Here is a 15034-nt window from a genome sequence, read left to right as displayed (position 1 = left end):
GTTGCGACGTAGAGGAATTAAACATTCACAGAAACCATGCATGCATGCTATTCCAGATTATGGTTAACCAACACTAACTATTACAAATGAGAGAAAGGCCTCAAACAACACATTGGTAAAGCATGTCTAGCTAAGCTTGTCTACAATAATACTTAAAGGTTGGGTATGGTATTCTCTTTTTTGGACATTTTTGCAAAATTACTTGAAATCCTTATCATAACCCACTTACAGCCACTGAGTTAGAAGTACTGACATGAAAATTAAACATGTCAATCATCAGTGGAACGGGCAGGGCTCGAAAAACTCCAGCTAATGATTTCCAGACCCACCGAGTGGCATTGGACAGCAAGTACGTCAATCAAACGGTCGTACTGCACTCCCCCTCCCCCTCCCCCGCTCCCCGCGCGTGACCCCTTTGTGCACATACTCAAAGCTTGTGACCCAGAGCAAGCTTCTGTTTGTTGTTATCCTGCGGTAGCTACTGGAGCTAGCTAACCAGCTAATCCACATTTGGACCTAGCACTGGAAGACAACCCTAAACTCCAACCTAGCTAGCCTGGCTCGCTCTCGCACATCTGTGTTGATGCTCGTGCATGATTTTGCGTCCATGTACTTGGAATGGGTGGAGTCAGAGTCGGAGTTGAAGGAAAGGGGGTAGGACCATTCGAGTTGTGTATTTTCAAAATCTGCTGGCGTTTCGCAAATCCCATACCCAACCTTTAATACAAATATTGGGCTCGGTTTGTATTAGCACATATTGGTGTTCATTTGCTGGGAACTTACTTAAAATATCCTTAGGACACACGGGTAGGCATTTATCAATATTAACCATTTAATTTCCTTCCTCCTGACTCTATCAAGAGTGTATACAAAAGGGAAGTACGCAAACAGGATCTACTCCTAATATAGCTAATTTCTGTGATAAATAAATACTCATATTTATTTGTATGTATTTATTTGTATGGCAATGCAACACACCTTTATTATGTATGTGCATAGGCATTACTAAAATATATTAAATATATATCGATCTATATCTATATCTAAATCGATAAAGATATAGATAAGAAAGCAACATAAATGTCTTGCGGAGTGATCTGAACTCTATCACTTTGTTGTTCGGAGGCGGTACCGTCAGCCGGGGTCAGCCGGCGCGAGGTACTTCCTGTAGGATTGGCACGGCAGTTTCGCGCCGCTGTAATAAAATAATATGCACGTGAATAATTTTGACCAGTCCAGAAACACAGTTAGCTAAACATATTAAAACAAACCAACTAAAGTTAATAATTGTATTATTAAAAACTTTTAATTCAAATGACTAGCATGCTAAAACTCTATTCAACATACTTTAGCTACCTAGTTGTACCTTGCTAGGAGAAGCCGTCGTTATTAATCTGGGTGAACTTCGGCTACTGAAAAGGTTTGGTATTGTCTTTTGTCTTGTGAGATACTTTATGGCACAAATAAGAATCCCCCCCTAAACAGATATCTTGTTCATTCTGAATACATTATGGTGTATCAATGACAACTTTCTACCAACATGTTTACCATCCCTACCTTGTAGGTCAGGACCATGAAAACTCGTAGTCAGTGCAGAAGCGGAGTCAGTTTCTTTGAGAGGCTGCCATCCGAGGTGTTCGACATGATTCTGCGAAGACTCACTGGTGAGCAATAAGGCACAATGACACGTATTTTTTATTTAGTGGTGTCTTTATTTGAGTGACATATTTATTCAAAAGTTTGGAAGTCCTTGAAGTAAGCGTTTTCAGCATGGTGTCGAAGGCAATGAGTTGCCAAATTGTGGACCACGTCTCCACCATGGCCTGGGCCAAAAGAATGATCCCTCAAAACTTTCACCACTCAAGATTTCCTGATGACAAGCAATCTACCTATCGACACTACAAAGCTCTAGGTAAGCATTGCCAGTTTGAAAATATCATTGATGTGAAAGCCTGCATTATGTATTTAAATGCAAAATGAATGTGGCATGGTTTTCTTCCAAGTGACCTTCTTTCTCGTACACTTTATGTGAAAGAGTTGATATTACTTGAATTATATCTACATATGGGAGAAAATTATATTTCCCCAATTCACCTTTGTGCCTAGGCTTGTTGTTCAAGAGATGCACCTTGTTATTACCAACCAAGGACAGATTGAAATTTATCCACACAAAGTTCTCAAAGGTAACAATACGTTGGTATTATGGGGTTGTTTCTGTAATATAATTAGTTTACGATGAACAATTTACTTAACAATATATATACAACTTTTCCACTGGAGAAATTATGCAACATAGACTTAAACATTGTCAAATCAATTTCTTTGTAGATCCCATGTTTCATGATGCAGTGTAAGCCTACTGCAGCTAGCTGCCTTGGCTTCTCCAGCTATGGTGTCTTCCTTCAGGTCAAAACCCGCACAAACATGCAGAAAACCAATCCCATTTCATTTAAAATTGTAATAACAACACTTGCATCATGTTTTTCTTTATAGTAGATCACATTTGAGCAAAACATTTTAATGGACAACACTAAGAACATTATATGTATTAAGTATTTATCTAACTTTTACATTATTGCTTTTAAGACCCTTATTGCAGGATGGAATGAGCTGGAATGCCACAGAGTGTTCATCTTCCTGTGCGACTTCACAGACCTTCCAAGAAAAATGGAGATTGTAGTCAATGGAAGACCAGGTGTGAACAGGTTTAGCAGGTGTCTATAGTTACACCGGAATAATGTTTTTATTGTGGGTTTAAATGGAACTTTCCAAGGTAATGTCGGGGGTGGAAACAGATAGTTATATTGTCCTAGCAATATGACATTTTGACCATTATAATAGATACAAAATGATCAACATAACTAAATGCTGTAGGTAAGATTCAAGAGCATTAATTTGAGTGTCATTTTTTGCCATAGCCACCGGTCATTAGTGAGTTAAATGCTGTTTGGATATTGGTTCTAGTTGACCTCGCAAAATTTAGATTTTTAGTCCGGACCAGGCTCAGACCAATCAGACCAATCGGGGCATCTCTTCCATTATTATGAGGAACTTGCCTGCAAATCACAGGTGCGAGAAATGTAAAACTGGGTTTTACATTACTGGGTTGTTTATTTTCAAAGTCTCGTTCTCTTCTGCTCTCCTTTCATTCTCTCTTTACAACTCTCAAATCTTACGTACAGCATCTTTAAGAGTTGACTTTCACTGTTTTGAATAGTCTTGTCTTCTGAAACGAACCAGATATTAAACTTTGCACTTCACAATGAATATCAGGCCTTAGCTGGGCAGCAATTGACTTACACAATTGGGCACAGCCTTATATTATAAAAAATGCAAACATTAAATACACAAGTGACACTCTTGCTCTCTTCGTGCTTGTTGAATATGGTTGATAAAAGTAAAGCAAAAACGTCTCTCCTCTAAGAAATGCCTAAAGCTAATTTAGATCCTCTATTTTGGATACAACGGATACATTTAATATGTCTAAATAAGTATGGATATTGAGTGCCAGCAAATTGACCTATCCAAAGCAATCATATTGGGCATTCTTCATACAGTTTTTCCCTAACCCTAACCCTCTCTTTGCAGGAGCGAGTCGATACCTAGAGCTGCAAATTAGACAGTTCTGTCGTCAGGTTCTCCTTGACCCATGGTCAAGCCGCAAAGAATGTGGGTTTTGGCTGACACAAATCCTGAAGCCCTGGCCCATGGTTAGCCAGGCACGTCTGCTCTTCATCCTGTACGGGCCCTTGCTACCAGATGGTGAGTCAGCTAAAGGCAAGACATTTTCCCTTTAAATGTTAGTTGTAAACTTACAAGATCAACTTCTTCATCTCATAACTATAGAGTCATGATTGTAGGTGACCATTTATTAAGCGTTCCATTTCCTTACCTAGAGGCTAATATGTCCTACAGTACAGCTCATTAAACCTCTGCCCTTCCTCCAGGTTCTCTTGGCTGGCAGCAGCTGACAAGTACTGTGCTGTCAAGCAGTGCCCTTTCGGACCTGGCCAAGGCTGTTCTCCTGCTTCATACAGATTTGGAACTCAAAGACTGGAACACTAGCACCATCTTGGCCATCCTTGAAGAGATTAGGGGTACCCATAGTGCAGACAAAGAAACAAAACAAATGAAAACAAAATAATTGTATTTAAAAATGATACTGAGGATGCATTGTACACTGCAACAGCCCTTTCATAGGGTATTATAATACTTTTATTTGTATTTTAAAGTAATATTGAGTGCAGAGTATGACTGCTTTTAATTTAAATGGAATATTTATACCATTTTGAATATTTCTTAAAATGTCAGAACCTTCAAGAAACAGGTGACCTGTTAAACACAATATGCTGAAGAGTGTTTGTGTCTCTGTCCACATTGCCCTAGTCCTGCCACAGGTTTGGCGTGTGGAGAACGTAGCTCGGCTGCTGGTCCTGTGTGGCACCACTCTGTGCTACAGCGTCCTGGCTAACAAGGCCCACAATGGAAGGCTCTTTGAGATTTCAAAACTCCTTGTTTATCTTATCCTGGTAAGAATGTCCTCCCTAATACAGATCAAAAAAGATACGTTTAAAGCCTCATACCTACCACAATCCCACAATATTATCCTCCTTTTGTGTTTATCCAACCATTCTATGTATACTTGCATTTACATGTCAAATATTTTGTTTATCTTTTCACAGTGGCAATTTTCTGGGCTGATTACTTCAGTGTTTGTGTGGTCCCTCACTTAGGTGTGTGAAAAGGATGGCTACTGCATGAGCTGGGTGGTGACGCTGGTTCAGCAGGTATGCAAGGTCTTCACCGCTGCTGCGGACAAGTGGTCCTTCATCCAAAGCCTAGAAAACATGTTTTCTGAGGTTACCATGGAAATATACGAGGCCTCCCTTGCAGGTGAGTTGCCTTCTTAATGTAATGTAATTGGACCTTCAATTCAGTTTAAATAAGGGGAAGACAGGTGCGTCACATCAACCCTTAATCAGCAGGTGACTGGGTAACGCTAATCAGCCAATCACAGGTTTGTTTGCACGCATAGCATGTGTTTAACCAGCCATCATCGTCGTCATCTAATGCAAACCATTCTACAAGTGGTGGTGGGGTTAAGGTCTACCGGGGTCTCCTTAAGGATGTATACAAGTTAGACATATATAACTGGGGACAACAAAACCCTGTAACCATACAATTTAATTTTAATATCAAATGGCAAAATAAATGTATCGAAGCTGATTCTGATACCTTCTCTCTGCCTATATAACTTTATAATTTTTTACTGTTATTTGTCCCACCAGTGGTAGTGGTAGACCATTATTTTACTACTATAATAGCAGGCCTGTGGCACCAGTTACTCAAGTTACTCATGTGCGCATGTGCCAAGCAGCCTGCAGCTCACATACACACATAGCACGCTAAAACGCATACATACATCGCAAGCATGCACATACACACACTACACCCACACGCACATGCGCACGAACATACATGGAAACGCACACACACACACACACACATTGCACGTCAAGACAAAGGCAGCGACACATACACGGAAGCGCACACACACGCATGCGCACACACCGTACGTCACACTCGCTGAGCTTAGATGTTGTTTTTAAATATAACGGCTCCGCCATCGACACTCGCGCAGGTAAGAACACACGCACGCACACACACTGCAGCAACACTCGCCCAGGTAAGACGTTATGTTTAAACATAACGTCTCTGCCATCGACACACGCGCAGCTTAGAACACACGCACGCGCACACAGCACTCACACTCGTCCAGGTAAGACGTTATGTTTTTAAACAATGGCTCCGCCATCGACACACGCAAAGGTCAGATCACACACACACGCGCACACACTCTAGTGACACTCGCCCTGGTAAGACGTTAGGTTTTAACATAATTGCTCTGCAATCGACACATGCACCCTGGTAAGAACACACACGCACAAACCGCAGCGACACACTCGCCCAGGTAAGACGTTATGTTTTTGTACATAACGGCTCCGCCTTCGACAAACTCTCACAGGTAACACGTTCTGTCTATAGACTGTAGAAAGTGCAATAAAAGAAGGGAAGAGACAATTTCTCACCTTGACAAGCAACGGCGTTGCTCACGGCAACGGCGTGGCTCACAGCATTTTGTCATATATAAAACGTTAAATTCAAACACCGCACCCACCGGCATATCAACACAGAAGTCACGTGATCTTAAAGAGACAGTGTCCCTATAACACAGAACGAAAACATGTCAATAACTCAGTATGTTGAATTATGTCTATAGAGTCCACCACAAGACTACACTTTGTTGGTCAAATGTAATAGTACCCTCCTCCTTGAGCCTCCCGAAATGTCTACACACTTTGTTGCTCAAACTTAATATTACCCTTCTCCTTGAGCCTCTCAAAATGTCTTGCGATATTGATATCCCCCCCTCCCCCCTGCAGACTTTTTTAGTTGTTTTATTTTTCTTATGTTTTGTGTGTATGCTAGGTGTGACTGTAGGCTACTTCTGCCTGTCTTGGTCAGGACACTGGAAGAGATTTTTAATCTCAATGATGATTATTATTTTCAACTAACCAATAGTAGTTGCCTTGCATTTTAAAATGTCAATGCACTATTCAGCCCTGAATAAGAGTAAAAGCTATTTAATAATTGATTGGCATGCATAGCATATTACACTTTCCATTGAACAATTAACCTTGTTACTATAAATTGACTAATTTTATAATGTGATCAAATGCTCACACTCTAGCTGCTTTCAGACACACGTTTAAGTACTTGTATTCTCCCGATGCGCCGTATGTGTGAACAACATATCCGTACATTTGATCCCTGAAAATCGCCTGAATAATACTACCCCTGAGGTAGCATTTTCTCTGTAGGAAATGTAAATTACCTTATATGTGAATGAGGAGTAGAAAGTCTGTATTTCTCACACCACCCCCTAAATGATAATCAGCCTGTTGCCTTTTTTCCGCTGAATGGTTAAAATATATTAAATTGTTGAGTCATTTGTGGTGAAGGAATGTTATACGTTGTAAAATTATAGTCAAAATGTTATTGAACATTGAAATTTGTTACATTATCGACTGGGGTTTCCACATTATTGCTACGGCTTTAATTACTACTAGAAGTTGAGCGCGCAATGCACGCACAAAAACCCTAGTTGTTATAAAGAATATTATATTTATACTATTATATTTCCATTCTGTCGTGTTTCGTGTTGTTTGAATTACATGGTGTTACTGAACCTTTACAATTGAAGGTTCTCATGGAACAGAAGGTTGCTGTTTTAGTGCTTCTGGATTGTGTAAAGAGAAACATGGATTATGAACATGGATCAACGCCTTATATTACATATGTATTGACGGGGAAAACTGATCCGTTTCCTAGGAAACCCACAGGAGGACATGGAGAGCTTCCAAACGCTGTGTTCCATCCTCGGCTCCAGCGCACACTTTCACACAGAGATACTTCACATGTTCCTCAAAGAGTGACGCTAGGAGTTCAGAGGTGGGCTCATTCATTCAGGAGGAAATGTCAGCAGGAAGTCATGCTTAGGGGGGTGAATGAACCATGCAAATTAGATTGAGCGGCATTCAATTATATGTTAAGAACCTTAGCAATGGACAAAGTTTATAATATTGCCTGATTTCTTAGACAGCATATATTTATTACATATTTATTCAGTGTGTGTGTATATATATATATATATATATTTATTTATACATGTATGGAGAGATTTTTCTATCTTGTTTTGAAAAACGATTGTATAGATTTTTTAACAATTTATTATTATATATTGAGCCTTTTTTTACATCCATTTTTGTGTAACACATTACATGTTTTAGTGTTTGCTCTCGTTCTTGTCATTTAATTAAAACAATAAAAGGTCAATAAAATGTTGAAACATCCCTATACAAAATAATCGTGGACATTTTAAAGAAACACCTCTTTACCATGTACCATGTACATAAGATTCACGTAATTATACTTTACCAAACATTGAATCAATGTACATTTGACCTTCATTAAGGACATATAAAATATTTCTTAAAACATAAACACTAATTAAATATCTTTACCTTCCCTTCCTTAATATATAACTCGGTAAGTAAATACCTATATTTAAAAGTGGCTGATACACTGGCTGGTCGTTGAATACTTTATTTGGTTGAATGCCATGGCCATCTTAGGTATTCACTTCTTCATTGCTTTGATATGATCTAGAGGAGGGAAAAGTAATGAATACAAATGCATTTGATTTATATTTAATATTAAGCTGGACTTTTTTCATAAGCTCTAGAAAAGTTGTAACACCACGACACAGTCCACCACAATAATCATGTATCAACGTTATACTTACTGTGTTATTTGTTCTTGAGGTTTTGTAGAAAAAAAATGTATATTTTACTTTAAATGGTGACAAAGCACATATGACATTTTCATTATCAGTTAATGTGGCACAATGGTTTTTATCTTGGCCTATATACATCGAAGAAGAGTTAGTACGCCCTCACATGCACAAAACAAAAAATGCATACTCAGTACCTTGTAACCACTCCACTCCTTCCTGTAGGCCTTCTCCTTTCACAGCATCACTGGCACTGAAAGATGCATTTCAATGAATTAGCCATGTTGATGACAATTACTCTCTTCCTAGTTTTTCTCTGGTCTTTGGAGTATATTATCTCTAGCTCCAAACCTATTCCTGCTCCTATTTGTTAAATGTGTAACGAGGATATAAATCAACATTAGTTATTACATTCATACATTTATTATTTGTAAATATTTCCACTGTAGTCGAGGGCATGCTAGTTAAAGCGGCACAAATAATACAAAAGGAGAACGTAATAAAAGAACAAATGCTGGCTGAAAAGCAGATACATTCGATCAAGTGTCTTGATCTAAAATATAATCAACATATTGTTTGATTAACTACAAACATAAAGAAATATTGTTGCTTGTTGGTGGTAAAGGCGTACAGTTGCAGTTTCCAACTCAAAGTTTAAAATAACACGTGAGAGGATGCAACAGGGTTAGAGTAAACAAGATTGAGTTTATCTTGCAAAAAAATAAAATAATATTTTTTGTTCTTAATGTTTATTAGTTGTCTATAAACTTTGAAAAAATTGCCATTGGAACAGGGCAGTCATGTTTAAAGAACATCCTGGTTGTACGGAAAAAAGGTCCAACTCCATCAAACCAGGTCCCTGGTTTGATGGAGTTGGACTGATACGTGATTAAAAGTAGCATTGGTTAGGCTGAAACAGAATTTACATGCACTTAAATTCTGAACAGCTAAAGAAATCATTATCGATGCATGTATGCATTTGTGTGTGTGGGTTCGGGTTTGTGTGTGGTCGTGTGTGTGTATCCTGATCCTGCATTACCATATCATTCTACAGTATATTCACTATCAATTACTCCATGTGTTCCTTTACTGATAACCTTACACAAAGTGCATTGTCCAGTGTAAGTCATAAACACTCCTATAATAAGACAGCTAGTACTCCAGCACTACATAAGACTTGCTAGGGCCCCTAGGCTACTGGTTAGCATATGACCCCAAACCCTTGCATATTTTACAAAACCCCTCCTTGTTCTTCCACACAGGTTCCACATTTTGCATCACCATTCACATTAATACACAGTATCGTCCTTCGTAAGCTTTGCTTACATACTTCAACTCCCTGATTTACTACAGATCACTAAACTGATGTACTTCTTTCCGTATGAGAATAATTCTAATTGTCGTATGAACCTGGCTCAGCATTTTCTTATGTGTATCGTCTTCAAACCTTATAATTCCTTGACTAATTTAATTCTTATTATTATTTAATTCCTGGACAAATTGGGCATGATCAGTTCTCCTTCGGGGTACAAAGGATTATCTCTTCTCTGAGGGGACTGAATAAGCTGTCTCCTTGTCTTGCATCCATCTACATCCAACTCCCACCTATTGCTATGGGGTACGTCTCCCCGGTCAGTGGCCGCTATCGCAACGATGATTGACAATCTAGATCTCAAATAGTGCATATTCTTCTAATTGAAAGAGTGCAAGATACTCACCTGCATGTGTGTATATGTATGCTTTTGTGTGTATAGTACCTACATGTACATACGTTTGTACATATGTACGTATATACATGTTTATGTAGGTAGGTAGGTAGGTAGGTATGTGTGTACGTACGTATGTATGTATGTATGTATGTATGTATGTATGTATGTATGTATGTATGTATGTATGTATGTATGTATGTATGTATGTATGTATGTATGTACATACGTGTGCATGTATGCATGCATGCATATCTGTCACTCTATGTATTTTAACAATGACAATACAAACAAGAGAACACAAAACCCCTACCAGATGTGCCACGGTTTGTCTTTGATGCTCTCTAAACACAGCAGCTGGGACACCTTGACAGAGGACATGGCATCTCGTAGGTCTATCTTATTAGCAAAAAAACAATACAGGCATCCTGCGGCTCCGGATGTCTGAACAACACAGAGGAAAGAGGGGGGCAGGTTAGGAATCAACCATGAATTCCTGAAGGGAAATTCAGTAAACTCAACACAAACACCCTGTCAGTCATCAAATACCCAGCTGACACACACAAACACGCACACACGCATGGATCGCCCACACATGCAGGCGTGAATGCTCACACACACACACACACACACACACACACACACACACACACACACACACACACACACACACACACACACACACACACACACACACACACACACACACACACACGCGCACACGCGCACACACACACACACACACACACAAGCACACGCATGAATCACACAGATACACATGCAGGCGTATAGGCAGACACATACAGAAACACACACACTTTCACGTACCTTGGTGGTTAAGAAGAGTGTCAAGTTCTTCTTTGGCCACAACCATTCGCAATTTGTCTCCACTGTCCACGACGAATATGATGGCTTGGCTCTCTCTAGTTGTAGAATACAATAACACATAATGTAAGCCGAGTTGTCTTCCCAACTGTCTATTATCATGGGTGTATTGTGTCTGGATCATACTTGTAGTAGTGTTCCCATAAGTTTCTGTATCTGGTTTGACCAGACATATCGAAGACTGTGAAAGACAAGCTGAGAGAGACACACAGAAACGCACAAACATATTACAAAAACAGACAGATGAAACAAACTGCTGAAGAGATATAGTTGAATATGTAGGCTATTATACATTGAAAGAAAATAGAAATAATTACGTTGAAGTCTTGAACTTTTCAATGTTGAAACCAATCGTTGGAACTACATCTTGTGCCTGTGTCTGTACATGTGCACGCACACACACACACACACACACGCACGCACGCACGCACACGCGCATGCACGCATATGACAGACGTAACGTTGTGAAGACATAACATATTTTTACTTGACAAAGGGCTTAATTGACCCAAGTGCTGATAGTTAGCAATCGCTGCACGCTTGCACTTAAAACAAACAGTGGCAGAAACCCCATAGTGTTCATTGTATGGGTCACTCTGATACAACAATATACAATTGTGAACAATTATTTGCAAGCCTACTTACATTAGTGGGTTTGAGGTGGTTTATGATCGTAGTCTTGCCGCTGTTGTCTAGTCCCAAACATAGGACATTCACCTCTTTCTTACTTATGCCCAGCCACAACGACAGTTTATCCAACAGTCCCATCGATGAACAATCTAGTATAGCTACAAATATCCTACACCCTTTTGCCACAGCATGCAATTCTTTAACCTGTACATGAACACCGAGCTGGCGATACGTGTTGCTAAGCAGACTACTATGTTGTCTTGAGGCGAAACACTTTAATCCTATTTGGAAGAATTAAGTGCTTTGAAACCCTCGGCATCTGGTCGCAGAATAGGGAACCGTCAGTATTAAAAGTAAAGAATAATTAATGTCCTTTTCACCAATCAACTACAACGATCACATGGACAATTAAAACATGAAACAAATGATTTGTTTTAGTTAACAGCCTAGCCTACAGCGGTTGTCCCACTAAATTTAATCGGAGCGGTTAGGAGCTATTATGTTGACCAACAGCGTCCCCATGAGGCAAATATAATATAGGCCTAAAATATTGCATATTGTGAGAGCACAATTATCTTTTGAAAATATTCTGTAACTAATACCTAAAGATAATAGTTAGTTATCTTAGCGATATAGGCTATATTATACAGAATCCTTCTGCAGTACAGAATAATCTTATAATACCACGACTTGTACCATAAATTCTAATGATAAGAAAGCACAATGTAACCTTGATTGATACCTTTATCTCTTGTCTGGTCTAGAGATGTCTGCTTGATTTTGATTTGGAGTACAACAAAAAGCACATTAACTGTTCAACCACCATAAATGTTCACCTTTATTCGCAAATACATATCTGCTTTAACAGATTAAGTGTGCAAGATCTACAACATTTCTTTGGAAATCATAGAAAAATAAAAAATACAAGAATTATAAGTATACTTGTACTTCGTACAAAAGAGCAGCCTACCATTGCTCAGCAGAAAGACATGCTAAACAAACAGCATTTCATATTTGTTATAATCTGCAGAGGGACAGGGTACATGTAATTGTGTGTGTGTGTGGTGTGTGTGTGTGTGTGTGTGTGTGTGTGTGTGTGTGTGTGTGTGTGTGTGTGTTTTTGTAAGAATATGTCTTCCTTTTTTAATTGCATTCTCTAGCCCTGATTAGCTAAGCCTTCCTGTGACTCTATACATATAGAGACAGCTTTCTGCCCGACATCGACAGTAAAAATCTCTCCAATATATCTGACTGTATAAATTCAGCTTATAACTAATGGCATTGGCCCATGATAATCGTAAAACATTCTTTAACTCTAAGGTGTTTCTACGTAGGATTATTGTATTGTAAGGCAATCTGGGTTTGTGAGACTATTCGGTTTTACATTAGCATGATGAATTATGTCTTTAGATATTATAATACTTTTTCTCATTACTTGGTCTTTAGTTTGTGTTGTCATCCATATCTCTGCTATATCTGTAATACACTATCAGTGCTATGACCTTTCCCCAATGTCTCCAGGAACCTTCACTGCAGCCAATGCCACCAACGTTTCATAGTATTATTTTCCCGGTGTCTCTTCACCCTCCATTTCATATATATACGTCATTTTACACATCTAACACATCTGCTATCATGAAAACAGCATTACTGTGAACAAAACCCATTTCAGCTCAAACTACAATTCCATTGGATCCAGTGGTCACAATAGCGTAAATCGTGTATATCATTATATTTCATAGAATTTTATATCATACAATATGATCCTTTTATGACTTAATCTGCTTTTGAAGATCCCATTCGCTTATCCTCTTGTGTACTCATGTCATGATGCAAAAGAAAACCTTGAACCAGAATGCTACAATCGTTTCCATCTCTCCTGCTGAATATGCTCACAATGGGGAAACAATGCTCACGGACCCTTCTTAAATGAAGGAGATTCCAATGAGACTAAGGCCCAATCCCATTTCTACCCCTTACCCCATTTCTACCCCTTGTGCCTTACCCTTGCCCCTTCCCCTTACCCCTTCCCCTTCTCCCTTCAAAACAAGGGGGAGGGGTAAGGGGAAGGGTTAAGGGGTAAAAATGGGATTGGGCCTAAATCAACAATATTATCCTAAGAGGTTAGGTCCTATCGTTGAGGCTGAACTGAGGCTGAACCAAATTCGACTTCAGTACTGTCCACATACTAGTAGTCATAGTGATAGTAGTGATAGTAGTTAAACTGCTAGACTAGTGGTAGGATGTACCATCCCTTGGAGGTACTGCTGCAACTACCACATGTAGAATATCAGAAGGGTTCAGTTGATCTGAGTGGAAAGGTTTCCTATGTGAAATCAGCATTCACAATATAACGAGTCAAACTTTACAGTTTGACTCGGTACTGTTTACTGACTGGAAGGAGCTGGCATGTTCATTCCCACTGTTTGTCCTGCCGTTTTTTCTACAGGACGGCAAACAAGATCAACCAGAAAATAAGAACAATCGGAAGGATGAATAAATGAAGACAGTGGATGGATAGTGCTTTGATCTCAATTTCTATTCTATCAAAGTTTAACTCGATGAGTCATGTGTCTGTATTGCTTTTTTCGTTATAATTAATATATAAATCAAAAATTAAATTTCATACAATCCAGATTCACGAGGTCTTTCACATACAGTACTCCACAACAACATGTAATAGATTATGATAATAATAATACTAATTTATAAATTGTCTATACACTTTCATTGTTCTTCCTTCAAGTATTAGCACACCAGATTCGCTGGAGATAAATAAAGCTAAATAAATAATTATATTCATAATAGGATTCTAAATCATTCAATCAAGGATTTTCAATCGTCCTTCCAATAGCAGCTACATGACCCAAAATGTGTAATAAAAAAAGCAGATTACATTCGCAAATTCACATCTCTAAGTATCTTTGCTTCACATATAAAGTACTGCTGCAACAAGGCATTACATTCCCCTAAGTTTTGGCCAGGCTAGCTTCCACAGAGTCCGTCTCTCTTCACTGCTTGGCCCAAGGAAGTTCACGGAGGTGTTTCAAAAAATAAAAAGCTTTTCTTTATATTATTGTGGGAAGAAGATGTGTGTTCAGTCCAGTAAGGTAGTTGATCTGCTATCTGGTAAGACTCAACGTTCTGTCCCACTGTTTCGTGGCCCGCTGAGGCACAGTCTGCAAGTGTCCATCTGGCCTTCTAGATATCCCATCCCTCTAGTCCACTGAGCTGTACTTCCCAAGGTGTGTATGCAGGGGGCCTCACACGTGGAAGCCCTGGTCATGTTCGTGTAAAAGCTGGAGACGCAAGGTCTGTATGCTGCTGACGATCCGTCTCTGGTGGCCGATCAGCTCCACTCCTATGTGCCTGACGTCTCTAGGGCGAGAGGGGAGGGGGAAACACAGACAGACATGACGTAACGTTGGTGTAGGCCAATCAAATCGGAGAGGAGCACAAT

At 39.3% G+C, this 15034-nt stretch overlaps 2 protein-coding genes and 1 pseudogene across 2 annotated transcripts in view; 1 reads left to right on the top strand and 2 right to left on the bottom strand.

The window, feature by feature from the left end:
• The first annotated feature begins 1135 nt into the window (after positions 1-1135).
• On the top strand, positions 1136-7695 carry LOC115532816 (F-box only protein 47). The gene is made up of 11 exons (XM_030342716.1): positions 1136-1420; positions 1565-1664; positions 1748-1912; positions 2107-2183; positions 2329-2406; positions 2587-2695; positions 3589-3762; positions 3948-4097; positions 4387-4529; positions 4734-4893; positions 7393-7695. Exons 2-11 carry the CDS (start codon positions 1574-1576, stop codon positions 7494-7496), a joined length of 1251 nt encoding a protein of 416 aa, XP_030198576.1. The 5' UTR covers positions 1136-1420; positions 1565-1573; the 3' UTR covers positions 7497-7695.
• A 77-nt stretch (positions 7696-7772) lies between these two features.
• Positions 7773-12043, bottom strand: LOC115532817 (ADP-ribosylation factor-like protein 6; annotated as a pseudogene).
• A 351-nt stretch (positions 12044-12394) lies between these two features.
• Positions 12395-15034, bottom strand: part of epha6 (eph receptor A6) — a 72875-nt gene continuing 70235 nt past the window's right edge. The window contains exon 17 of the mRNA XM_030342715.1: positions 12395-14952. Coding sequence (XP_030198575.1) covers positions 14838-14952 — 115 coding nt within the window. The 3' untranslated portion in view covers positions 12395-14837. The remainder of the gene's footprint in view (positions 14953-15034) is intronic.

The sequence above is a fragment of the Gadus morhua genome, chromosome 20 (assembly GCF_902167405.1).
Source record: "Gadus morhua chromosome 20, gadMor3.0, whole genome shotgun sequence".
Lineage (NCBI taxonomy): Eukaryota > Metazoa > Chordata > Actinopteri > Gadiformes > Gadidae > Gadus > Gadus morhua.
The sequence above is the reverse complement of the archived record's forward strand: the minus strand, read 5'-3'. Positions and strand labels throughout refer to the sequence as shown.

Coding starts and splice junctions, on each gene's coding strand:
- LOC115532816 (XM_030342716.1), top strand. CDS start 1,574: ATGAAAACTCGTAGTCAGTGCAGAAGCGGAGTCAGTTTCTTTGAGAGG. Junction 4,098..4,386: donor CATCCTTGAAGAGATTAGGG/GTACCCATAGTG, acceptor ACATTGCCCTAG/TCCTGCCACAGGTTTGGCGT. Junction 4,530..4,733: donor TCCTTGTTTATCTTATCCTG/GTAAGAATGTCC, acceptor TCCCTCACTTAG/GTGTGTGAAAAGGATGGCTA.